The sequence below is a fragment of the Oncorhynchus nerka genome, linkage group LG10 (genome assembly GCF_034236695.1).
Source record: "Oncorhynchus nerka isolate Pitt River linkage group LG10, Oner_Uvic_2.0, whole genome shotgun sequence".
In the NCBI taxonomy this organism is placed as follows: domain Eukaryota; kingdom Metazoa; phylum Chordata; class Actinopteri; order Salmoniformes; family Salmonidae; genus Oncorhynchus; species Oncorhynchus nerka.
This window is the reverse complement of record NC_088405.1, coordinates 58,192,702-58,220,370: the sequence shown is the minus strand read 5'-3', so window position 1 is coordinate 58,220,370 and position 27,669 is coordinate 58,192,702. Positions and strand designations below refer to the sequence as shown.

Here is a 27,669-nt window from a genome sequence, read left to right as displayed (position 1 = left end):
GAGTCAGGACTCTGACTCTTTAAGGAGTCAGTCTCTGTCATAATGTCGTTCCCGTGGAATAAATGAATTTGAAACACTATGGAGAAAATAGCTTGGTTCACTGTCTTGGTATACTGTAATTGTGAACATTCTTCTGTTGTGTTTGGAGCTCTTGGCTCCTCCATTGTGGCGGTGGCTCAACCAGATGGATGGATAAACCATCCCAATCATAGCTCCAGTCCCGAGAGGCTTGCATCATTCCTGGTCTGGTCTGGCCTGGGCCCAGCATGGTGTGGTCGGTATGCTCTACCACAGCCTCTCTCCATCACATCAAATCAAGTCCCATCCTACCAGCTCCTGTCCTCCAGCCACTCGTCACCTAACATGGCTGATTTGAGTTACCCTGCAGTCTTAGAGGGAGTGAGTGAGAGTGCCTCATCAGCATCAGCAGTATAGTATTGTGCCCTGAGGGCTAACCTTGTTATCACACAGAGTGGACATGCCTATCTTCAGCTTAATTAACCAGAGGTTGACCTTGTAATGGAGCCTCAGCCTGCCTGACCTATCTGGAGCCAGTCTCCTCTCCTAGCAGAGCAGCACTCAGTACGGACGAACGGACGGACGGACACCGTGTCTGGAGGCTTCTAATTAAGAGCTGGAATGAAGGGGGATTTCATTAGTGAGGGAGGGAGATAGTTGCTGTACGACGTGGGAGTGATTGAGTCAGTATGTGTGTTTGTGTATAGAGTTTGTATGTGTACTGTGTGTGTGTGTGGGCGTTTGTGGGCCTATACGGTTTCTGTGTACAGTGTTTGTTATAGTGTGTGTGTGTGTCCATGTGCGTACGCGTGTGTGTTATAAAGCGTGGGTGTGCGCAGCATTTCAGGTGGAGCCCGAGATAGGGGCCAGGAACAGGCTTGTCTGTTTGGCTTGTTCAGCCATACACACTTGAATGCAGCAGATACAAAAGACATGGATACGTATCTCTCATCTATTCAGTCTAATGCACACATCACAAATACTTCACCGCTGAGTGATCATAACAATATCCTCCTGTTCCTGCATGGTCTGCAGTAAGCTGATGATGATGGCTATTGTTCCTCCTCTGCAGTAGAAGTAGCAGTGCACTCAGTCCGTCTCTCTCAGGCTGGGTTACAGTACATCCAGAGCCCTTCTCGTCTCTCTCCCCGAATATAAAAGTCCAGAGTTGAGTAACGACCACAGTGTGTGGCGATCCGCCAGCCCCTCCATTGCAGAGACGCTCAAACTGCTACTTCAAGCTAAATTTGATGCCTTTGTGACTATCTGAAATTGAAACCTTACCTCATCGGAAGAAATTGCTCCAGGGTGATGGGGGTGGTGAGATTGGGTGGTGGAGGGAGTGACGGGGGTGAAGGGGGTGGGGATCAGAGCTGTTGAGTGGTGCTGTCTCTGACATTTGTGGTCTCTGGTGGTTGTGTGTGGAAATAATGAACTCATGAGAGATCCAGGCCGAGGATCAGTGGCTGTGTGGATGAGCTCCTTGATAAAAGGGAACTTCATTAATCTCACTGACATTTGCTCCCATAGAACACCGCTCCGCACCGGGCTCAGCTCAGCAGCAACACACCTTGGTTTCACCTCGAAACGTTCAAACCCGCAGTGTCTCTGACACACACACGCACAATAGTGTACCGCTGCTTCTGACAACATGATGTCTTGTACGATTGATAATAACGCATGGTTGATATTTTTTGATTCAAGGCCCTGACATAATAGTCGATTTGATGGGAGGTTATGCAGGGTTGCGTGGCTGCTGTATAATGAGTGTCCTGCAGTGCAAATGTCATAAGCCCTTAATCCTACCCCCTCTAGCCACATGGAGTCCACTCCATCCACACGGCCTCATCTTTCACTGACCCCACCCACTGCTGTTAGAGCATAGATTGCTGTCTCTCAGTTTCTCTGTCTCTCTACACTCACACATACATCACGCAAAGTGCCTATAGGAATCCCTTAATACCAGCATGCAGTGTGCGAGGGGAGAGAGAAAGGGAGATGCGATACAATAGGAAATGTCATCTAGTCGAGGGGGAAGAGATGTCCTGGGGGGGGTGATTGACATTAGCAGAATTCCTGTGGATTCAGGTTGGGTAATTATAGAGCTCTAGGAAGGACTATTCCTCACCATAATGAACTGACTTCTCTATGGCAGGGCACTGCATCGCTGGACTGTGTGTTTTATTGCCACTCCTCCCTCTGTAATTCTTTTTTATTGACAGTCTCAAAGGTCAAATTGTTTTGCAGATGTGTTGTGTTTGAGGGATGGTTCCATAGCATATACCACAGTAGGAGAAGACTGGATAAGAGGGATGAGGGCCTCTCTAATGTGGACTGGGTCAGAGTGGGGATGAAGGCTCAGTTGTTTCCAGCCTTAATCACTCATAAAGACTGGTGTGAGTCCTGGGAGTGAGATGGGAGTTATAATGTGTGGTTCATAAGCTCACAACCTTAGCCCCCAGGGTAGATTTGTCTCAGCTCCCAGTCCCAGTGTGGATCTCCCAGTTTCCAGTCCATCTAATGACTAACTGTGGCCTTGGCCAGGCTAGGGGAACACTTATCTGTCCCCTAGGCCCCCCTCCAACAGAAGTAAATGTATTTTTAACGATGTCCCAGCCATGCGCTTTACTGTGGCTGTATTGATAGAAAATGCCTCCTCCAGCTGAATTTGCCCCTCATTAATTTCCCATCCTAATATTTATGTTGCCTTGTTAAGCATGCGTTAAATCCCAATGCCATTTTCCCAAAGATCCCTTCATTCCGCCAGGCTGCTCCCGGGATTGTTTTCCCCTCCCTCCCTCCCTCCCCCTCCCTCCCTCCCTCCCTCCCTCCCTCCCTCCCTCCCTCTGTGCCCCTCGTCTGGGATCAGCCTCCTCTGGAAACAGCAGCCTTCTCGGAATCTCAATCCTGCCTTGGATTTATGATGCCATTTAATTCCCATTCAGGCCAATAACATCAAGGGCTCCGACCATTCATTCTGCTGTTCCACAGGACCTTGGAAATAGCTTCCGTAGACCGGCCACGGTGAGAGAGTTGTTTCAAGTTGTAAAAGGTTGTTTGTGTGGTTGTGTGTGTTTGTGATGGGGATTATAGAAGTGGGGATATGCCATCCTGAGTGGGCTATGGTTCTATGCTGCTGTGTAAATGACTTGGTGCACAGTGCTGCTCAGGCTGTCTCCTCACAGTGTGACAGAGAGTTGACATCTGGCTGCCGCTGCCAAGGGCGTCATTAAGATCTAAAATACATGCTGTTCATGCTGACACACACACCAGTGGCGGTCGGTGCCGTTTCAGATGAGGGAGGAGGATATTATTTTTCATAAGCCTGGCCTTATTTCTATTACACCATATTGGATGACTGTCATTCATATTCCATTCACCCACCTCAATGTAACAGCAATAAGTTTACATGATACTCTAATTTTCCCTATACCCATCATGAGGTTGCTACAATCTAGCCTATTAATAAATGTAGGTGCACATAGGTTGAGAGAAGAGTTTGCGGTGGGAGACAGTGACATGTTCAATACCTTCTTGCACATTCTTGCCTGCATCTAGCTGATCATAGGGTGTAATCATTAGTCCAAATTCAGACAAATTCAGGTACGTTTATCGCCGTTTCGTTTGATTCCGTCTCGGAAACGTTTTTCAACAGAATCGGCAGAATGAATACACCCCTGATCACAGTTCACTTTTATAGCAGCCACATTGTATTTCTTCTCGCATCTATGCGCTCGCCTCCTCTCACCTTTTCCCTTTGTCGCTTGTGGACTGCTGTATGTGACGTTTCAAAGCCAAACCATATCATAACTGTTACACACAGCCTACATCGTTGTCCCTATATTAGCTAAAGTAATGTCATAATCAACATAGCTAATAGAACTAACGCGTTAGTAAATCCGCTGCAATCGTGCAGTAAGACTGTTAAGATGGCTCCGAAGAGGATGGCTGACATTATACATGCTCCTAACCAACTGTGCTATTTTTTTTTGTGTTGTTATTTTGTGTTGTTAGATTTGTACTTATTTTGTACGTAATGTTGCTACTAAAATCTCTTATGACCGAAAATAACTTCTGGACATCGGAACAGTGATTACTCACCTCGAACTGGAAGAAGATTTTTCTTTTAACGAGATCGAAGAGAAGGATATTCTGCTTTTCTGGGAACAGGCCCAAATCCCCGTCATTTGCGTGAAAAAGGACGGAGAATTCGTAGGCGAGCGAATTGCCATCTGTTTTTATTGGCTAACGTGCAATCATTGGAAAATAAATTGATGACCTACGATTAAGATTATCCTATCAACAGGACATTAAAAACTGTAATTTCTTATGTTTAACCGAGTCGTGGCTGAACGACGACACAAATAATATAGAGCTTGCGGGTTTTTCAATGCACCGGCAGAACAGAGAAGCTATGTCTAGTAAGACGAGGGGTGGGGATGTGTGTCTATTTTTCAATAACAGCTGGTGCAAGATGTCTAATGTTAAAGAAGTCTCGAGGTATTGCTCACCTGAGGTAGAGTACCTTATGATAAGCTGTAGACCCCACTATCTACCAAGAGAGTTCTCTTTTATATCATTCGTAGCTGTCTATTTACTACCACAGACCAATGCTGGCACTAAGACAGCACTCAACTAACTATATTAGGCCATTAGCAAACAAGAAAATGCTCATCCAGAAGCGACGCTGGTCGGATGTGGCAAGGCTTGAAAACTATTACGGACTACAAAGGGAAAACCAGACGCGAGCTGCCCAGTGACATTGCTTCAAGGCAAGCACACATGCACGAGAGCACCAGTGTTCTGGATGACTGTGTGATAACACTCTCGGTAGCCGATGTGAGCAAGACCCTTAAACAGGTCATCATTCACAAAGCCGAGGGGCCAGACAGATTACCAGTACGTGTACTTAAAGCATGCGCGGACCAACTGGGAAGTGTCTTCACTGACATTTTCAACCTCTCCCTGATCAAGTCTGTATTACCTACATGTTTCAAGCCGACCACCATAGACCCTGTGCCCAAGGAAGCGAAGGTAACCTGCCTAAATGATTACCGCTCCGTAGCACTCACGTCGGTAGCCATGAAGTGCTTTGAAAGGCTGGTTACGGCTCACATCAATAGCATCCTCCCAGATACCCTAGACCGACTCCAATTCGCAGACCGCCCCAACAGATCCACAGATGATGCAATTTCAATCTCACTTCACACTGCCCTTTCCCACCTGGACAAAAGGAACACCTATGTGACAATGCTGTTCATTGGCTACAGCTCAGCATTCAACACCATATTGCCCACGAAGCTGATCACTAGGCTAAGGACCTCCCTCTGCAACTGGATCCTGGACTTTATGATGGGCCGCCCCCCAGGTGGTAAGGGTAGGCAACAAACACGTCTGCCACGATGATCCTCAACACTGTGGCCCCTCAGGGGTGTGTACTTAGTCCCATCCTGTACTCCCAGTTCACCCACGACTGAGTGGCCAAACACGACTCCAACACCATTGTTAAGTTTGCTGACGACACAACAGTGGTAGGCCTGATCACCGACAATGTTGAGACAGCCTATAGGAAGGAGGTCAGAGAACTGGCAGTGTGGTGCCAGGACAACAACCTCTACCTCAATGCGATCAAGACAAAGGAACTGATCATGGACTACAGGAAAAGGCGGGCTGAACAGGCCCCCATTAACATCGATGGGGCTGTAGTGGAGCCGGTCGAGAGATTCAAGTCCCTTGGTATCCACATCACCAATGATCTATCATGGTCCAAACACACCAAGACAGTCGTGAAGTGAGCACAACAAAACCTTTTCCCCTCAGGAGACTGAAAAGATGTGGAATGGGTCCCCAGATCCTCAAAAAGTTCTACAGCTACACCATCGAGAGCATCTTGACCGGTTGCATCACCACCTGGTATGGCAAGTGCCCGGCATCTGACTGTAAGGTGCTACAGAGTGTAGTGCGTACGGCCCAGTACATCACTGGGGCCAATCTTCCTGACATATAATTGGTGGTGTCAGAGGAAAGACCATAAAATTGTCAGAGACTCCAATCACCCAATTCATACTGTTTTCTCTGCTACCACACAGCAAGCGGTACTGGAGTGCCAAGTCTAGGACCAAAAGGCTCCTTAACAGCTTCTACCCCCAAGCCATAAGACTGCTGAACAATTAATCAAATGGCCACCGAACTATTTACATTGACCCCCCCCCCCCCCCCCCCCACACACACACACACCTTTGTTTTGTACACTGCTGCTACTCACTGTTAATTATCTATGCATAGTCACTTCACCCCTATCTACATATACAAATTACCTCAAATTACACCGCACACTGACTCGGTACCGGTACCCCCTGTATATAGCCTCATTATTGTTATTTAATTGTGTTACTTTTTATAATTTTTTACTTTAGTTTATTTGGTAAATATTTTCTTAAGTGTTTTTGAACTGCACAGTTGGATAAGGACTTGTAAGTAAGCGTTTCATGGTAAGGTCTACACTGTATTTATAAAGTTTGATTTGAGTCAGTAAGCAGTTTAGCACTTACACTGGCAGACCCCGGTGGCAATAAATTAGTAAAACCAAAAGCTTACCTTGACTTGGAAGAGTTGTGAAATATGGAAAGCTTTTGACGATTTGGCGGCCCTGTTTGAGACTGCTCTCTCTATAAACTCTTATGTTATTGCACATACACACACATACATTTACACATTATCTCACTACTTTGCTTTTCGAACCAAACTTCATTTTTCTCCCTTACTTAGTATCCTGCACGTTGCGCCTCTGTGAAGTGCACGGTGAACAGAATAGCAGCAGCAGGGGGTTGACCAAGACCTGGCGTTTGCTCTCTTTCCTGAGGGTGCTCTGCTCCCACTGTGTGTGTGTGTGTGTGTGTGTGTGTGTGTGTGTGTGTGTGTGTGTGTGTGTGTGTGTGTGTGTGTGTGTGTGTGTGTGTGTGTGTGTGTGTGTGTGTGTGTGTGTGTGTGTGTGTGTGTGTGTACATGCGCGCACATGCTCAGCTAGGGGCCATAACAGTGAAAAGTGCTTCACAATTCACAATAATCACAATTATTTTCATTTTCCAGCCATGTTTACGAGTGACTTATAAGGAGAGACTGTGTGTGGCACCACTGCTCCTGTCAATGGGAATGTTATAGAGAGAGTGGTTGTACACACCTTTCCCACAAGGAATATACACACATTCCTCTCCCGCATACCTGAGTGAATGACAGTGTTCAGCTGTTCATTTAATTGTAGTTTATACAGCCTGAGAGTATTTCACTATAAAGACCCTGAGTGTGTGACTGTGTGTGTATGTCTGGAATACGTGTCTGGAAGGCATGGGAAACACAGACTGTGAAGTAGTGGGTGACTTGACATTGTCCTGGTTGACTTTGAAGTTACTGGTATGGAGAGGACAGAATCCATTTGTTATGGCCTTATTTGACCACATTTCCCATTGGGGTGATTTGATGTGCATCCCCTGGGTGAGGTCAGGCATATAGTGAGTACTTGGTCAGTGGAGAGGTGTAGTAACCAACAGATGAATGAATATTTCAACACGTGTGATTACCCAGAAACACTGCTCTGCTCCTGCACATCCTTTGATGTTCTGCTGAATCCACATTTGCCAGAACTCATTATAAAATTGGCCAGGGAAGAGATAGAGAGGGGGGAAAGAGAGAAAGATAGAGAGGGGAGGGAGGGGGGAGGGGGGGGGGGGGGGTGAAGAGAGGATGGTCTTATTAACTTCTTCATTCTGGTTCCACTGAGAGAGTTCTTTGACAACTTTCCTCCAATTTCCTCCACTTAAGGTCTGGAGTGGAGCAGCCTCTCTCTCTGATTTCCAGTGAACTTTCTCACACAACCTGATCCTGTCAATTCCCATCACATCCCCAATCCACGTCCAGGGCAGTATTCCATGCCAGCACTGAACTCTTCCCCTGGATAGCATCCTGGTTTTCCCTGTTTGTTCCCATCCCAGATCCCAGCCAGTGACGTCTCGTAAACAACTCCTGAGGGATGAGGTCATTAAGTATAGGGTATGGGGTTCTCCCCAGCGTTAGGCTTGACAAAATACTAAAACCTTCTCAGGAGACAGAGACACTGACCTAATTCAAGACCACAACCTATTAGCTCTGTTAAAGAATCGCAAGTAGAGTCAATTAAAAAAAACACCAAACCATAAACAAAACAAAACACCAAACCATAACAAAACACCAAACCACAACAAAACACCAAACCATAACAAAACACCAAACCACAACAAAACACCAAACCATAACAAAACAAAACACCAAACCATAACAAAACACCAAACCATAACAAAACACCAAACCACAACAAAACACCAAACCACAACAAAACACCAAACCATAACAAAACACCAAACCACAACAAAACACCAAACCACAACAAAACACCAAACCACAACAAAACACCAAACCACAACAAAACACCAAACCATAACAAAACACCAAACCACAACAAAACACCAAACCATAACAAAACACCAAACCATAATTTTTTGGTTGCGTGTTCTTGTTCTTCTAAATAACTGTCTGTGTTGTATTAGAATATAGCCTTAGAGACGGTCGACCTCTCTCTCCAAACGAGTGATGTTGTTAACTAGGTACCAGCCAGCTCCAAATCTCTGTCAGACCAATTAGAGTGTGTCAGTAATCCTTGGCCTAGCCTGCGGATCACAACAAGGCAGCTAACAGACTTCTATGGACACATAAGAATATTTTAACAAGCAGAGTCCTTTAGCCCTCTGTTCTATAGCCCTTATACTCCTTCCTCCCTTCTCATACCTGCCTGCTCTCATTAGGCCTGGATAGTTTGCTACCAGCTTTCATCATAGTGACATATGGTATTATGCAAAGGAATTAGGGAGTTTGAGAGTAGATATTTATCTAGTTAAATTGTGTGTATTGTACACTGAGTGTACAAAACATTAGGAACACCTGCTCTTTCCATGACATAGACTGACCAGGTGAATCCAGGTGAAAGCTATGATCCCTTATTGGTGTCACCTGTTATATACTCTTCAGTCAGTGTAGATGAAGGGGAGGAGACAGGTTAAATAGGTATTTTTAAGCCTTGAGACAATTGAGACATGGATTGTGTATGTGTGCCAGTCAGTGTGAATGGGCAAGACAAAATATGTAACTGCCTTTTGAACGGGGTATGGTAGTAGGTCCCAGGCACACCGGTTTGAGTGTTTCAAGAACTGCAACGCTGCTGGCATTCTCACGCTCAACCGTTTTCCGTGTATCAAGAATGGTCCACCAGCCAAAGGACATCCAGGCAACTTGACACAACTTTGGGAAGCATTGGAGTCGACATGGGCCTGCTTCTCTGTGGAACACCTTGGAGAGTCCATGCCCTGATGAACTGAGGCTGTTCTGAGGGCAAAAGGGGGTCAACTCAATATTAGGAAGGTGTTCCTAATGTTTTGTACACTCAGTGTAACTTTCTATATGTGTTGCATGTGAGTACTGAGTGTTATGTTTGCTGTGTTTGTGTGTGTCCACTGTTATGATAGATAGTGAGAAGACCATTGAGGTTCATTGTGATCCATTTTAAAGAATCCATTTCCCTCCTATTCCTGTCCATGACATTTGGCCAAAGGGGTGAGAGGGGAGTATGCACAGATTATATTACTATTTGCCACAGTATCATCCCACCTGACACACATAGACAATCAATCCCATGTCACCCCAGGCGTGGATTTACTTTACCTGCCATCTCAGTCCTGATTGGCCAGGACTCTCCATGTGATGGGGTGATGTCATACCCGGCGTCACCGGTACCAGGGGGTGACATAGAGGCTAAAGCATTCCACACGTGTCAATGTCACCAACCGCAACTCAAGTACCTGGGTTAGGGGAACCAGCGAGTAGACAATAATGTGCATTGTTTAAGGAGTGCTTTTAGAGGGCCTGGTGTGTGTGTGAAGCTGGGCCAGAAACTGTAACCCAATGCTACACCTCCTCACACTGCAGCTAGTGGAACGGCTTTATCGCCAGATCAGTTTTCATGGCTCATTCCCTGTGTGTGTGTGTGTGTGTGTGTGTGTGTGTGTGTGTGTGTGTGTGTGTGTGTGTGTGTGTGTGTGTGTGTGTGTGTGTGTGTGTGTGTGTGTAATAATGTGGTTTTCTACCTGTGAAGGAGTTACTTTACATTGAGAGATGGCTGCCAGTGTAATCCCCAGTGCAGTGCTTGGATTTGCGGTTGATATCTCATCTCTTTAAGTGGTGTGTTTGCATCACCCCGCTCATGGCATCACACCATGTTCGGTAAACTGAGAAACAGGAACGTAAAGGACATCCTCAGGATGTACTGATTCAGCCCCACCAACGGAATCGTGAAACTACACTTGATCGCAGCGGTGCAATATTCAACATATGCTCAGACAGTCACTGCCTGGTCCTTTTGGCGGTTGTATTAAGATGAGGATGCCTGTTTTGACATTCATTCATTTATTCAGTTAATTCATCCACTTATTCATTCATCCTTACACACATTACCTGGGTAGAAGGTGTGCTGGAATCAGATCTTCTTCCCAGTCAGTGGGCAAACAATTCTATGGTCTCCTGCTTGGTTTTATCTAATGGCATATGGGTGATTTCACATTCTATTTGTCTGTTCCTGGAAAGCGAACCCAGGGCAGTTCTGAAAAGACAGAGGAGATTCACCTCTGCCATCCTCCCTCTTTCACTCTCTCCTCGGATCCTCTCTCATATTCCCCTTGTTATCCCCTCATCCTTCACACCAAAGCTGATTCCCGTCACTACAGCAGAACAGCCTCAGGGATGATTGACAGACATAAGAAGTAAGTGTATGTCTGGCATAGCTGTTACAAATGACCTTTGGTGAGTGTGTGTGTGTGTGTGTGTGTGTGTGTGTGTGCTTGTTGATTGCGTGCTGTCTTGCTGCTGGGTCTTTGCAGATAAAGCCTGGTCTTGCTGAAGGCCACCTGTGGCAGGGCGATACACCAGCCAGCTCAGGGAGCTTCTCCAACCCTTAGGCACAAACCCAACACAATTAAAACAAGCAAAACAACAAGCGTGCAGAGAATAGGCAACAGGGGAGCCTGGCTGCCTTTCTCCTCGCAATTTATTATATCCTTCTGAATATGTCTGCACGGAGTGTTAATTGTAATTCAAATGAAATATGTATGATTTTGCCCTGTGGCTAGGTTTTTGGTTGTTGTTTGTGTGTGGATGTATTTGTGTTTGGGTTTGTGTGTATTCATTTGAAATGCTTGACGGCACCCTCTCACCTGCCTTCGAAAACACCCCATAATTATGCTGTGCATTGTTTCAGGATTGCAAGACTCAATTAGATCCGTGTTCTCAGGAAGACAAGACAATCTTTCTAGGTTCTCTGACCTGGTGCGTTTTAAATGTTATCCAGGGGCCAGAATACTGATCCTTATTGGGAAAGCAAAGAGTAGTGTTGTCACAATACCAGAATTTAGACTTATCGATACCAGGTTTAGTATCACGATATTCGATACCGTCACGATAATTGACACCAACATGATACCATGGCAAAAAAATGTTTTGCATGTTAGCCAAAGTCACAGAATGGCATTTAATCCAGACAGATCTTTTGAGTTCAGTATCATTACATTGGAAATGTTTTTGACTTTTGTACCATTCTAACTACACATTTGAATGGTAAATATCTTGATAAACTGGGTAAATCAAGATGTAGCCTAGGTCTTTTTACAATACAGGTGAATGCATATTCAATAGAAGTGTGTGAATGCATTGAGTTATTGAGCTTGTTTTGGCTGATTTCATGAGGCTACAGATGAAAAACAGATCTGTTTACCTTCCATTTGGGACTACTTTTCTTGTACTGATCAACAACATTTGCATAGAATAAGAAATCTCTTATTTTATAAAAGTGTGCGCTGTCTCTTTAAGACCCATAAAGTCATTCACACACAAAGTCAGTTCGAGGCTTGATCAAAGATGATCTTGACTTGGAGAGACGTAAGGCGGGGGAGACGAAGTGAATGAATAACATTTTTGGTGACAATCATCTTTGTAAGCAGTAAAATGTTGTGTTGTGGTACTAGGGTAGTGAATTGCCTTCAGCTGTTAGCTAACAAGGACAGTTAGCCTTCAAAGCTGGACGTTACCGGTATTTTCTTGTATTCTAGTGTTCTAGCCTGTTCTGGATATTGTTTTGGGAACAGTAATTAGCTGTTTCAACATTTCTACATGCCGTGTTGCGTTATTCAATAGTGTTAACTTCTGTGCAGCATAAGTGATGATGCAGCCCAGACTCCCAGTGAGTTCAGTGGTTCCTCATGTCAGGCTAGATCTAGCAAGAAGTAAGCGGAGCAGGGCATGGTGCTCTCACACTATAAGGGGACATCAGCTACACTGAAAGACGGACTTGATCCTCTCTCAATCAGTAGACGACATGAGACACATTTGAGAGAAGTATCCGAAAGTAACAAAAAGTATAGTACCAAGTATCAAGAAAGTGCCAGCGTTTCGGTATACCATGCAACACTAGGAAAGAGTACTGTACCACTTGGCCCTCTGTCCCATCTTACTTCCCGAAGGCCCCACTCATGAAGTGAAGAGTGTAGAGGTTATCGATCTTCCCATAGGTCAGCCTCTTGTTTCCCTCTACCTACAACCTAATGGGGGATATGGGGTGCAGTGTGTGTGTGTGTGCGTTCGTGCGTGCGTGCGATTCAGGATGAGGCTGACTGGAAGTAGCAGTTGATCGATCTGCGTGCCTCTTTCAGTGAAATTCCCAGCAACACCCATCCAGTGAGGACTGTGTCTAGAATTCTGTTGAGCCAGTGGAATTACATACTGCACTGTAGTCATAGCATCTCTGTTGTATATCATCACTCTTTGTTGTACATTTTTACTATTTTCTACATTGTAGAATAATAAAGATATCAAAACTATGAAATAACACATATGGCATCATGTAGTAACCAAAAAAGTGTTAAACAAATCCAAATATATTTTATATTTGAGATTCTTCAAGGTAGCCACCCTTTGCCTTCATGACAGTTTTGCACACTCTTGGAATTCTCTCAAACAGCTGCATGAGGTAGTCACCTGGAATGCATTTCAATTAACAGGTGTGCCTTGTTAAAAGTACATTTGTGGATAGGTCAGTCAATCCTGGAAATGTAATGATCTTTGAAGGTTTCTTCAAGCGCAGTCACAAAAACCATCAAGCGCTATGATGAAACTGTCTCTCATGAGGACCCGCCACAGGAAAGGCAGACCCAGAGTTACCTCTGCTGCAGAGGGTAAGTTCATTAGAGTTAACCTCACCTCAGATTGCAGTCCAAATAAATTCTTCACAGAGTTCAAGTAACAAACATATCTCAACATCAACTGTTTAGAGGCCTTCATGGTTGAATTGCTGCCAAGAAACCACTACTAAAGGACACTAATAATAATAAGAGACTTGCTTGGGCCAAGAAACACAAGTAATGGACATTAGACTGGTGGAAATCTGTCCTTTGGTCTGACGAGTCCAAATTTGCAATTTTTGATTCCAACCACCATGTCTTTCTGAGATGCAGAGTAGATGAACGGATGATCTCCGCATGTGTAGTTCCCACCGTGAAGCATGGAGGAGGTGTGATGGTGTGGGGGTTCTTTGCTGGTGACACTGTAAGTGATTTATTTAGAATTCAAAGCGCAATTAACCAGCATGGCTACCACAACATTCTGCAGCGATAAGCCATCCAATCTGGTTTGCGCTTAGTGGGACTATCATTTGTTTTTCAACAGGACAATAACCCAACACACCTCCAGGCTATGTAAGGGCTATTTGACCAAGAAGGAGAGTGAAGGAAAAGCAACCAGCAAGTGCTCAGCATATGTGGGAACTCCTTCAAGACTGTTGGAAAAGCATTCCAGGTGAAGCTGGTTGAGAGAATGCCAAGAGTGTTTAACACTTTTTTTGGTTACTACATGATTCCATGTGTTATTTCATAGTTTTGATGTCTTCACTATTATTCTACCATGTAGAAGATAATATAAATAAAGAAAAACCCTTGAATGAGAAGGTGTGTCCAAACGTTTGACTGGTACTATAGGTATGTATGTGGCGGAACTGTTGGTTGTGTGATTTAAGCAGTGTGCCTGCTCCTCTCTCCACAGTCTCCGTAGGGAAATGTGTTGCAGCTTCTCTGGTGTTGGTCTGTGAGTTAGGACTCTGTTTCTACACTACAGCATCATTTCCCCATTAAAGCTTGATAAACGGTTTAACTGCCCAGTCAGGGCCACTGCAGGCACTGTAAGCAGGTCTGCATACTACAGTAGGTTCAGTTTGCTCCTAGCAGAACTCAACGAGGCTCAGTGAACGTATGTGCCTCGCATACTCCCCTGGCCTTCGCTTGAGAAACTAGAAGAAAGCGACTGTTTTTGCCGTGGAGATCTTAGTAGGGCAATTGTACATCTAACTGAAACGTTTGGTGCAGTATTTCTCAAGTGGAAAGAAATGGCATGAAAACGAGTCGTCTCTCGTTGAACGACAACAAAAACGTAATCAAAGAATCCCTACTGTTGACCAATTACCGACGAAGGGGCGTAGACTTCGGCTACTGAACTACGGCTTACATCTTGCCAAAAAATAATGAACTAAATGTTGTCGTAATATTCTGTATGCACAAACTGTTTCGGATGGGAAGCATGCGGGCGACTTAAAGGCATCTGCTTACTAGATTTGGTTTGCTCCTAGCAGACCTCGGCTAGGCGAAGTGAACGTCTTTGCCTCGCACACTCCCTTACAATATATTTCCTTGAAAAAGCAGCAATAGTACTGTTTGTCCATCTTGCAACGCCATAGCCAGTATACACTTCTTCAAAATAGTCTGAATTAATCTAAGATAACTCTGGAAATCTGTCATTCATTTTTGATGTTCTTGCTTGAGGAGATCATAGTCGCACAATTTTACATTTAACTAAGAGGTTTGGTGCCATATTTCTCCTAACACAGTATATGCGCAAACTGGGACGCATGAGGACGCCTTAAGTCAGCATTGTGTGAACCACTCTTAGCCACATGAAAGACCAGCCAAATCACAACCTCCTGCTCCCAACAGGCAGTAAAACAGGTGAAATACCACCCACAAATGGCTGCAGTTACTGGACATTATTACCCCCCTGCTCTTCCCCCTCCAACCTCTCCCCCCCTCTCTCTCTTAGATCATCTGTTTTTTTCCCATCCTCTCAAATTAATTTTCCATTGCATAGCCCTTCACAGTTTTCACAAAAGTACAGTATAGATACACACCACACAGAGAATCACACACTACACACACTTAGTTCAGCACTTAAACCCTTTAATGCCAAAGTGGATCTGGTGAAATAGTAAGCATACCTACAGTATAAATAACCTGTACAAATCTCCATCATCAGTAGAAACATTGAAGCAAATGAGTTAAATCTGGAGAGATGAGGGATGGAAGGATAGAAGGACTGGGGGATGGAGGGAGGCCGGAACACAGACCTCAGTGAGGAGACTTTGTCTCATGGCCCCTGAGGGAGGGAGGGAGGCAGGAACACAGACCTCAGTGAGGAGACTTTGTCTCATGGCCCCTGAGGGAGGGAGGCAGGAACACAGACCTCAGTGAGGAGACTTTGTCTCATGGCCCCTGAGGGAGGGAGGCAGGAACACAGACCTCAGTGAGGAGACTTTGTCTCTTGTCCCCTGAGGGAGGGAGGCCGGAACACAGACCTCAGTGAGGGAGGGAGGGACTCTGTGGAATGAGTGACAGATAAACAGAGGAGAAAGAGAAGGATTTTGTGTGTGTGTGTGTGATGATACTCAGAGTAGGGATCCAGGCTGAGAGTGTGTGTTGTGGACTGGAGTCCATGCTCCTTCTCCACTCATAATACATTTTTTGAAAGAGCAGAGAACAGAGCTTTACCCCTTCATTCTGCCCACTGCCCACTGCCTGTCCCGCTGCCCACTGCCTGTCCGGCTGCCCACTGCCTGTCCGGCTGCCCACTGCCTGTCCCGCTGCCCACTGCCTGTCCGGCTGCCCACTGCCTGTCCCGCTGCCCACTGCCTGTCCGGCTGCCCACTGCCTGTCCGGCTGCCCACTGCCTGTCCCGCTGCCCACTGCCTGTCCGGCTGGCCACTGCCTGTCCGGCTGCCCACTGCCTGTCCCGCTGCCCACTGCCTGTCCGGCTGCCCACTGCCTGTCCCGCTGCCCACTGCCTGTCCCGCTGCCCACTGCCTGTCCAGCTGCCCACTGCCCGTCCCGCTGCCCACTGCCTGTCCAGCTGCCCACTGCCTGTCCCGCTGCCCACCTCCTGTCCGGCTGCCCACTGCCTGTCCCGCTGCCCACTGCCTGCCTGCCCAGCTCCCAATCTGCCAGCCTCTGCAGCTTTGCACCACTTAACCAGCAGAATGCTAATGTGTTATTCCTTAAATAAATATCCCCTGATATATATATAAAATAAATAATTTAGTAGGGAGGGTTGAACCCCATGACAGACCATGGGAACACTTCAAAGCCTTCTTTAATGAAACACACTGGACCAGCAGTGTTCTCTTCCTCTCTCTCTCAGAGATCCAGAGATATTCTGTTACAGTCAGCAGACCAAAGGGCATCGCTGCGTTACTGTGCCGACAGCAGGATCAAAGACTTTGATGCAGGCTTCTGACAAACAGTAGTTGATTAATAGCTAGACCCGGCCGCTTCGCAAGAGAGAATCGCCCATAATCGCTTTAGCTGTGTTCAATATGATCAAATTCCTTCAGCAGGGTTGTAGATGTTTCAAAGTAAACATCTCTCTCTCTCTCTCTCTCTCTCTCAATTTAAATTTAAATTCAATTTCTCTCTTATCTACATAGAGAAAGAGCCTTGGAAACTATAATATAGTCCATATTGAAAACGGCATTAATAGCATTAGATTTTCCCTCTTATAGTCATATTATAGCTCAGAACATACTGATATCATACTCTCACAGCTGTAAACTGTAGAGAGTATGTTTTTACTAAGATATGCCAAAAAAAAGGCCTCTGTTCGTCAACTCGGCTCACTGCTGTGTTTTGCCTCCTGGGACTCTGGGCCCTTAAACAATACAGAAACGTTGTGTCTGCCCCATGACAATGTGTGTTAATTAGAATGTCCGACAGGATTACAGTTGGTACAATCACCGGCACAGCAATGATAATGCACTGTGTCTAATTACTGTAAACCTACTGCTGCTGCTGAAGGGAACAACTGCTGAGACTGATATGTACTGTAGGTACTGCTGGATGTGTGCATTAGTGGCTCAGTGTGGCTTCCTAATCATTGGAGATATGTATAGCTAGTGTGTGTATTGTATGTGTGTAAGATATTTGTGTCTGTGTGATTAATATAGTCTCCACGTAGTTTCTAATTCCCCAGACTCTAATAAGCTAGTTCTTCTGATACATGCTTCCTCAGAGTGCTACAGTTTTGTGTGTGTTAAAAGGGGTAGGCCCAGGCCTATGGGCGATGGGTAGTGCTGTGGTCATATCCAAGTGGGAAGGTGGTATTTGCCACATACGACTGGGAAATATCCGCTTGAATGCTCCTCCAACTGGTAATTACTAGTGGGGAAACTCGTCTATCATCCATGAGCTCCGACTTCTCCCACATTCTGACCTCTGACGTCACTTACTATGGAAAATACCTTGATAACAGCATTTCCAAGACATTATTTATAAAAGCAATCTATTTGTATCTTTTTTTTAATACTATAATTTGTTTACAAGCATTTGATAGCTGTAATTTTAGTTTATGGTTGACGCAGCTTGTTGGCCATTATTTGGCAATTAGCCAATGGGTTCAAAGCACGTGAACTTCACAACTGGTCATGACCACCTTCCCACTTGGTTATGAATGCAGCATTAGGCTCAGGGTGGATAAGGCTGAGGAATTAATTAATGTGACAGAGTGATGTTTGGGACATGACATGAGCTACTGATTGTCATTGTGCTTGTGGCCAGGGATTGCTCCAACATACATGCAATGTACATCTCATGTCATATTTCCTCTTTTCTCAGGCTCTCGTCTTCGTCAGGATGACTCCCCTCCCCGGATAGTGGAGCACCCTTCTGACCTCATTGTGTCCAAGGGGGAGCCAGCCACCCTCAACTGCAAGGCGGAGGGGCGTCCTGCCCCCACGGTGGAGTGGTACAAGGACGGGGAGCGTGTGGAGACGGACCGGGACAACCCCCGTTCCCACCGCATGCTGCTGCCCAGCGGCTCCCTCTTCTTCCTACGTATCGTCCACGGCCGACGCAGCAAGCCAGACGACGGCAGCTACGTGTGTGTGGCCCGTAACTACCTGGGCCAGGCCGTCAGCCACAACGCCTCGCTGGAGGTAGCCAGTAAGTAATGCTCTCTGTCTGTCTCGGTGGTGGTGGTGGGTCAAAGCCGTGTGGGTTGTTGTATCAACTACCAGCAACAAAGTAGGCATACTGACGATAGCCATTTGCTTTATATCAAAGGATGTAGATGGAATATGTAGATGTAAGTGATGGCTATCACTGCTTTATAACACTGAAGTCAGTGTTGTAAATAATTACAGAAATCAGTCATTCATCAGATGTCTGGATACGACAATCTCTTAAAGGAGAAGTTTACTCAAAATCCATAAAACTCCCAAGTGATTCCATACATTGAAACTAGATCAGTGGAGTTTGCCCCCCCCAACCCTCCTCCATGTAGTGATGTACTGAAACAGCTGAAAAATAGGTCACGTGACTTGTGATGTTGCTGGATGCAGGCCCCACTCTGCACGTTGCCAGTGAATTAATTATTCAGAAATCCACAATGTGTGGCCAAATTCATTGTTTTATTGAAAGTGTGTGGCCAAAGAAGCTATTTTTGTTAAAAGTACTATTGGTTTTGAGTCAGGAAATGTGTACTTTTCCACCTAAAAGATTTGACATTATTTTATGTAGCCGACTGCCACAGCAGCGGAGATATGCGCTCTCGGGAATCCCTTCTTCGTAGAAACTGCACATTATGCCCTTATTCACAGATGCATGTTTTTGGGGGTGAAGTAAAGACAGCATTACACATTAGATATAAAAAAATAAACTACAACCTAGAAATATGTCTAATGACGAAATACTTGCAAGTGAAGAAAAAGACTGCTGGAGGGGCGCCGATGGTGTCGTCAAACTGTATTTATTTAAGAATTTAAATTTAAGAATTGAGGCAAACTGAGCTTCAGGTGGCCTCCGCCCCTCTAGCCACCGAAGCCACAGCAAGATCTGGTAGCAGTAGCTGCCTAGGATCGACACAGACTGCTGGTGCAGTTGGGGCAATTGCGCTCCAATTCCACGAATGAGGAATGTTTGTGCTGCAGAGAATTCAAATAAGTGACTACAATTCGTACAGAAATCTAGGAACGTAATGATGATGAGAGCAGTTAGTCTGCTTTTGCGACCACTGAGATTTATCTGCCCACATCAACGGTCCTGAAAAAAATAAATGGTGACGCACCCCTGTTCCAGCTGGGCCAAATGGACAGTTATCTAACGAGTAAGTATCTAAACTTTTCTTTACTGAATGATCGCTTATCATCAACCTCTATGAGCGCGACCGTTAGTGAGTTTATTTTTTCACATTAGCCACAAACACTATTTAATCATCACAATGTTTTTGGTGTATTCTATTCTGCAATGTAAGGTGACACAACGTGGGACCGAACACCAGCTTGCTCTTGCTGCCAACTCTTTATCCGCTTTTTGTAACTAACTTTACCTGCGATATGTCTAACTCTTATCATCTTTTTCACCAGCTCCTTCTCTCGCCCCCAAAAAATGTAATCTGTGAGATCAAGCTCCGTGTAAGGGCACGTCTCTTAATCATAAATTTACTGGCAATGGAACAGAGCGAGGCCTGCATCCGGCAATGACACAAGTCATGAGAGAGAGAGAGAGAGAGAGAGAGAGAGAGAGAGAGAGAGAGAGAGAGAGAGAGAGAGAGAGAGAGAGAGAGAGAGAGAGAGAGAGAGAGAGAGAGAGAGAGAGAGAGAGACAGAGAGAGAGAGAGAGAGAGACAGAGACTTTTGGTCTTTCTTTATTGAAACATTCTCAATTCATTTAAAACTCACCCCCCCCACTCCTAAAATAAAAAAATAAAAAAATATCCTGTACAAATCACCATACACAAAAAACCTCTCCTACAACCGTATATCCAAAACATCTTCCCCAGCAATACAGACAGCCCCCCCAACACACCATATCTCCTCAAACATCTCCACACATTTGATCATTTTATAGAACTCAAACTCAACCCTAAGGCGCGCAGAGACCATCCCATTAAACAGTAGTAAAGGGTCTGTTATCCCCCCACCTTTGACCCTGTTCCTCCTTGTTAGCCAAATAGCTAACTTTGCCTGAGCAAACAGAAATTTCAACAAAACACATTTTTCTTTCTCCTTACTCGAATACCTGTATCCCATTATAAACATCCCAACAGCAAAAACCACCCCCAACCTGTCACACAGACATTCCAACAGAGACATTAATGGCATTAACCTGGTGCACACAGAAAACACATGAATTACAGTTTCTTTCATTTGACAGAAAGGACACCCCTGCCCAATTCCCGGATCAACCCGTGCCAACCAGCTGTTAGTGGCCAGGGCTCCATGAAGAACCCTCCACTGGAGGTCCCCTGACCTCTTTGGTACTGGGGGTTTGTAGAGCGCCCTCCATCTAAAACCCACCATACTCTCCGCCCCCACATACCCCCTGCCACTGATGTGCCTTCACTCCTGTTAGGCTTCTAATGCTCCTAACCTTAACACAGAGGTTGTAGAGGGCTTTACCTCCCACCCCCCTCAAACTCCCCCAGGCTCGGAGTGTTAAAATCTAACAAGTCCTCCAGACCCCCTTGCCAGTCTCCAGTCTCTGCCGTCACCTGCAGTGGCGGGAACATTGGTGGCCCCTCTCCCTTTGGCCTCTCAAACACCCCCTTACCGGCTCAGACAGTGCCTCCTGACCTCCTCCAGGAATCTCTCCAGCAGCCTAAGAGACGTTATTCCTGTTTGTTGCGCCAAGACCTCCGGGGTTTTCCACCCCTCCTCTCCCAGCAGTCTCAGGTCACCCAGCCTTTGTAAACCCCCTGCCATCAGTTGCCTCTGCAGGTTGGCCGACTGAACCGATCTCAAAGGGATGGCTGGGTTGTGGAAGATAGGCTCCTCCCACACCCACTGCCCAGGCTCCACACCCCCTTCTCGTGTGGGTCTTAGCAGCTGCCAGGCCCTCAGCACCGCAGAGTAAAACTCTGAGAGACCTGCTGTACTCAGCCTCTCCAGCTTCATGAGGAACAGCTGCCGGTCCAACCCTAATCCGCCAGCTCTCCTCAGCAGCGCATGCTGGTTCCCTCCAGCCAACATCAGTGTGGTACAGCAGTCTCTGCACCGCCTTTAGTCGGAAAGCAGCCATCCTGCTCTCCAGTTCCACCAGGCCCTGTCCTCCTTCGTGTACGGTCATGTACAAAACTGCTGCCTTCAGCCAGTGATGTCCCGACCAAAAGAAGTCCACCAGCTTGCGTTGCAGGTCTGCAAGCAGACCGGCGGGGGGGTTGAGGACAGCCAGTTTATGCCACAAGGAAGATGCCACCAGGTTGTTGATTATCAGCACCCTCCCTCTATATGACACTTGGGACAGGAGCCACCTCCACCTGGCCAGTCTTGACACCACTGCCTGTGACAGCCCCTCCCAGTTCTTGCTGACCCACCTCTCCGAGCCCAGGTACACCCCCAACACTTTAAGCCCTTCACAACCCCACTGCAAACCCCCTGGAAGCAGAGGAGGAGCCCTATCCCCCCATGCCCCACATAACAGAGCTTTGCTCTTTCCCCAGTTTACCTTAGCTGATGAAGCTCCCTCGTACACCTTCAGACTGGTCTCTAGTTCCTGCATATCTTGCCCATCCCTGACCATCACAGAAACATCATCTGCATATGCTGAGACTGCTATTCCTGTCACCACATCCATGCCTGTCCAGCACACTCCCCGCAGTCTCCTGCGTAGCAGTCCTAAAAAAGGCTCAATGGCTAGTGTGTACAGCTGCCCAGATAGAGGGCATCCTTGTCTAATCCCCGTCTCACCCAGACTGGCCTACTGAGCCCCCTCCCACCTTAACCATACATGACGCCCCAGCATACAACAGCTTCACACAGGTCACAAAACTCTTCCCAAACCCAAACACAGACATCACATTAAACAGATACTCATGATCCACTCTATCAAAAGCCTTCTCTTGATCTAAAGAGACCAGTCCAAAGTTCACATTAGAACCTCTCGACAAGTCCAACATGTCCCTAATCAAGAACAAGTTGTCCGTGATTGAGCGTCCCGGTACACAATATGTCTGGTCCTTGTGTATTATAGAGTCCAGATGGGACTTCAGTCTGTTAGAGAGGACCTTGGCAAAAATCTTGTAGTCCGCACAGAGTAATGCCACAGGCCTCCAGTTCTTAAGTTCACACAAGTCCCCTTTTTTGGGCAGGAGAGTCAGAGCGCCCGACGGCAGCTCATCGGCAACTCTCCTACCCCGACGCATTCACGCAACACGCAAAAGAAATCCTGTCCAATTGTTCCCCAGAATTTTTGTAAAATTCCACTGGAAGTCCATCGACCCCGGGTGCACGACCGGGGGACATCTGGGTTACTGCCTCTGCCAGTTCATGTGACAACAGAGGAATGTCCATTTCATCCCTCTGTGCCCGAGAGAGCTTAGGGAGTCCTTCGAACAAGACCTGAGCACACATAGGATCACACATTTCTGCCCTATACAATTCAGTATAAAACTCCACAGTCCGCTCCCGCATCTCCCCCACCACAGAGGTCACCCTCCCATCAGACAGCCGTAGACAATGCATACCCTTGGCTTCACTGCTCTGTCTTTCCAAACCAAAGAAGAAGGAGCTGGGAGCATCCATCTCCTTGAGCATGGAGAACCTAGCTCTTACAAGTGCTCCCTTTGCTTTAACCTGGAAAAAACTGCCCAGGTCCCTACGTAATTCGGCTAAGTTAGCCTGGAGGCCTACATTGCCTTGCCCCACCATCTCTACCTCCATCTCACTAATACACCGCTCTAGTTCCCCCAATACTCTCCTAGCCTCTGAGGATGAGAGAGCTGTGTACTGTTGACAGAAAAGCCGAATTTGCACTTTCCCCACATCCCACCATTGACTCAGAGACTCATACTCCTCTCTTCGCTGCCCCCATCTTTCCCAAAAGTCTGGAAACCTGAGCAAAAGGTGGCATCTTGTAAGAGCTTTACATTGAACTTCCAATAAGATGCCTGCCGGGGCCCTGGTGAAATAGACAGCCGAGCCATGGTTATGTGGTGATCCGAAACCCCACTGGGAGAATGGTAGCACCCAGCAGCCTATTGCTCTGATTCCTGGACATGTAAAAACGATCAAGTCGAGCTGCACTCACCCTAGCCCCAAAAACCTTCACCCACGTATACTGTCTTGTGTTTGGATGTTTAGTTCTCCAAACATCCACTAGGTCAAACTGATTAAAGATGTCCCTTAACACTCCCACTGACACTGAATGAGGCTCTTCCCCATTTCTGTCTTTTGTAAAATCCATTGTACAGTTCCAGTCACCTCCGATCACCAGCGTCTCCTCAGGCGCTACTTGTGAGAGTTCCTGTCTAAGACTCCCAAATAGAACCCTCTTTCTCTCCCTGTGTTAGGCGCATACACATTTATAAAGACAAAAACCATGTTGTTAATTTCTGCTTTAACAACAAGCAACCTACCCCTACACACCTCCTTTGAGGAGCAAATTTTTACAGCCAGACCCGGTGCAAAAAGGACTGCCACCCCTGCACTAAGATTTGTCCCATGGCTCAACACACTTGCCCCTTTCCACCAGAGCCCCCAATCAACTTCATTCACCACATCACTATGAGTCTCCTGCAGAAACAACACCTGTACTTTTTTTTTGTTTTACATATTCACCCAACACACTCCTCTTTCCCGCATCTCTGGCGCCATTTATATTGAGCGAGCCTACCCGAAGAGTCTCCATAAGAAGTGGGAGAAAAGCCAGCAGAGAAATAGACCAATAGCAAAGCTCAAAAAGCCCCAGTGTCAGTAAGAAATTAAACATTTAAACAGTGTCTGAAGGTAAACCTTTACGCACTATTGTGACCCACTTCCTCAACCTAAACCGTTTCCTGGGTGAGAGGGCACCATGCCCTCATTTCTCATAGCATGTTGTACTGATCTTACAAACTTTCTAGGATCAGGAAAAAAGTCTCAAGATTAACTTTTTTCCCCTTAGTCTCATTCAGGAACCTTGTCAGTTCTCTCAACGTGTACTTAGACCCCTCTGGTTGACTGGCTGTCAGCTCCGGGCCAATTGAAGAGGAGTCTGAAAAAAATAACTCCTCATCCTCTTCCTCAGACTCACTTTCCTCCTCTTCTCTATCTCCCACCCTGACCACCTGCCCTTTCTCTCTGTTTAGGGCCTCACCCACAGCAACAGGCAACATTTCCATGGTACCTTTATCCACATCCTTTTTCCTTTTCCTCTTGACACCCTCCTCCTCCCCCCTAATCTCTTACACTTCCCCACTATACTCTCCTCATCCACTAGAATAACCTGACTAGACGCAGTATCATCTGCACCACCCTCTATAGCATGACTAGGGCCAGCCTCAGCTACACCACCCTCCATAGCATGACTAGGGCCAGCCTCAGCTACACCACCCTCCATAGCATGACTAGGCCCAGCATCATCTGCACCACCCTCCATAGCATGTCTAGGCCCAGCCTCAGCTACCCCACCATCTCTAGTCTGACTAGACCCAGCCTCATCTACACCACCATCTCTAGCCTGACTAGACCCAGCCTCATCTACACCACCATCTCTAGACTGACTAGGCCCAGCCTCAGCTACCCCACCATCTCTAGTCTGACTAGCCCCTGCCTCATCTACACCACCATCTCTAGCCTGACTAGACCCAGCCTCATCTACACCACCATCTCTAGACTGACTAGGCCCAGCCTCTGCTGTCTGCATCTCCTTACCCCCTGCATTTTGACCTCGATTTCCCCCACTTGCACCCTCACTCCGTCTATGGCCTTTATGTGGGCACGCAAAGCTCTTGTGCCCCAAATCCCCACATTCAAAACACCGTAGACTATCTGTGCTGGCAAAACCTGCATAGAGCCCCTCCCCATGCCTCACTTTGAAATGCACATTTAGCTGTTGTTCATTATTGTTCAGAAACATAAACACTTGCCTCCTGAACGAAACAACGTGCTTAACGGCATCTGCCTGAAAACCTGCTGACAGTACACGGAAACCGCTAGCAAACTTACCAAAACGACTCAGCTCTTTCCTAATTTGATCGTCCGTAATAAACGGAGGCAAATTTGCCACTACAACTCTTGTTGAAGGGGTAGAGAGAGGTGAAATTGACACCAACACATCTCTTACAAATATTCCGCTAGCAATTAGCCTACCGACCAAATTTGCCCTTTTCATGAACACAACCACAGCTTTGTTCATTCTAGAAGCAGAATGTATAAACTCAGCTCCTACCTGTTCACCGACCGAGCAGAACCTCCTCCACCTTAACTCCGTTCTCAGGAACACACCTGAATCCATGCTGTATCGACAGCGTCTCGTCCGCGCTAGGCTGAGAAGCCATTGCGCACACTACACCTTCCACCCCCCCGGAAAGTTACTCTGTCCTCTTCCACCCTAACTTTGAAAAAAAAACTTTGGATACCGCTAAAAACAAATATTGCATTAACCCTCCACCATAGAAAATAACATGTAAAGAAAAGAATCAAGAAAGTTAGTTAGGATAGAGCTTTCCACACCAAACACTCAAACTCCAAAAACACCCAGCATGCACAGAGAGAGAGAGAGAGAGAGAGAGAGAGAGAGAGAGAGAGAGAGAGAGAGAGAGAGAGAGAGAGAGAGAGAGAGAGAGAGAGAGAGAGAGAGAGAGAGAGAGAGAGAGAGAGAGAGAGAGAGAGAGAGAGAGAGAGAGAGAGAGAGAGAGAGAGAGAGAGAGAGAGAGAGCCACAGAGCCACTAAACTAGGTTCAATGTATGGAATCACTTGGTAGTTTCTGGATTTTGGGTAAACTTCTCCTTTAAAGGAGGATGTTCAAGGTCACCAACCACAGGACCAAACGAGCCCAGTCAAGAGCCTTGGACCAGAATAGACCGTGAAGTCATGTTCTCTGATGGTGATGACAGGTCTAGCTCTCACTCACTCTCTCTCTCTCTTTCGCTCTCTCTATCTTAGCCTTTGAAGAACACTGTGTTATGTCTTTGGGGGCAACTAAGGTGACTACAGCCCTGCCAGACAGAGAGACCGCTTGAAATGCCAAGGTTTTTATGAGGCTGCATCTGAGCCTGCATAGACTTTACCTGGAGACATTCCAATGACACTAATAACTCAACTGGCCCCTTACCGGACAGTTGTAACTATCTGCAGAGCATGGCAGTCTACCAGCCTGCCTAGACAGTTTATCTAGGCTGTTTATCCTTTTATCATTGCTGTTTGTTTTCTTCCCTCCTAACGCGGGGTCAAACAAGGTGAAACACTAGCTTGCACTGTTCTAAAGTCCTAATAGATATATTCTCTCTATAGTAAATGTGAAATACACTGATTAATACAAAACATTAAGAACACCTGCTCTGACCAGGAGAATCCAGGTGAGAGCTATGATCCCTTATTCATGTCACTTGTTAAAATCCAATTCAGTCAGTGTAGATGAAGGGGAGGAGACAGGTTAAAGAAGGAGTTTTTAAGCCTTCAATTGAGACATGGATTGTGTATGTGTGCCATTTAGAGGGTGAATGGGCCAGACACTAAATGTAAGTGCCTTTGAATGGGGTATGGAAGTAGGTGCCAGGCGCACCGGTTTGTGTGAAGAACTGTAATGCTGCTTGGTTTTTCATGCTTAACATTTTCCCGTGTGTATCAAGAATGGTCCACCACCCAAAGGACATCCAGCCAACTTGACACAATTGTGGGAAGCATTGTAGTCAACATGGGCCAGCTTCTCTGTGGAACGCTTACGACACCTTGTAGAGTCCATGCCCCCAACGAATTGAGGCTGTTCTGAGGGCAAAAATGTGGGGTGCAACTCAATATTAGGAAGGTGTTCCTAACGTTTTGTACACTCATTGTATGGTCTAATTAGCAGTTATTTTGGCTTTAAAAGGATTTTCAATCTAGTTTGATCCTTTCTTCTGAGAGAGCAGTGAGAGAGCAGTGATCCTCTCTTCTGACTTCATAACTACCTGTACAACCCCAGGGAGAGAGAGCAGTGATCCTCTCTTCTGACTTCATAACTACCTGTACAACCCCAGGGAGAGAGAGCAGTGATCCTCTCTTCTGACTTCATAACTACCTGTACAACCCCAGGGAGAGAGAGCAGTGATCCTCTCTTCTGACTTCATAACTACCTGTACAACCCCAGGGAGAGAGAGCAGTGATCCTCTCTTCTGACTTCATAACTACCTGTACAACCCCAGGGAGAGAGAGCAGTGATCCTCTCTTCTGACTTCATAACTACCTGTACAACCCCAGGGAGAGAGAGCAGTGATCCTCTCTTCTGACTTCATAACTACAACCCCAGGGAGAGAGA

At 46.3% G+C, this 27,669-nt stretch overlaps 1 protein-coding gene across 1 annotated transcript in view; it reads left to right on the top strand.

Annotated features, from left to right (window-relative positions):
* The window catches only part of LOC115135705 (roundabout homolog 1-like), a 171,996-nt gene that overhangs the window by 11,352 nt on the left and 132,975 nt on the right, over positions 1–27,669 (top strand). The window contains 1 exon segment of the mRNA XM_029670687.2: positions 18,072–18,398. Within this exon segment, the coding sequence (XP_029526547.2) occupies positions 18,072–18,398 (327 nt within the window).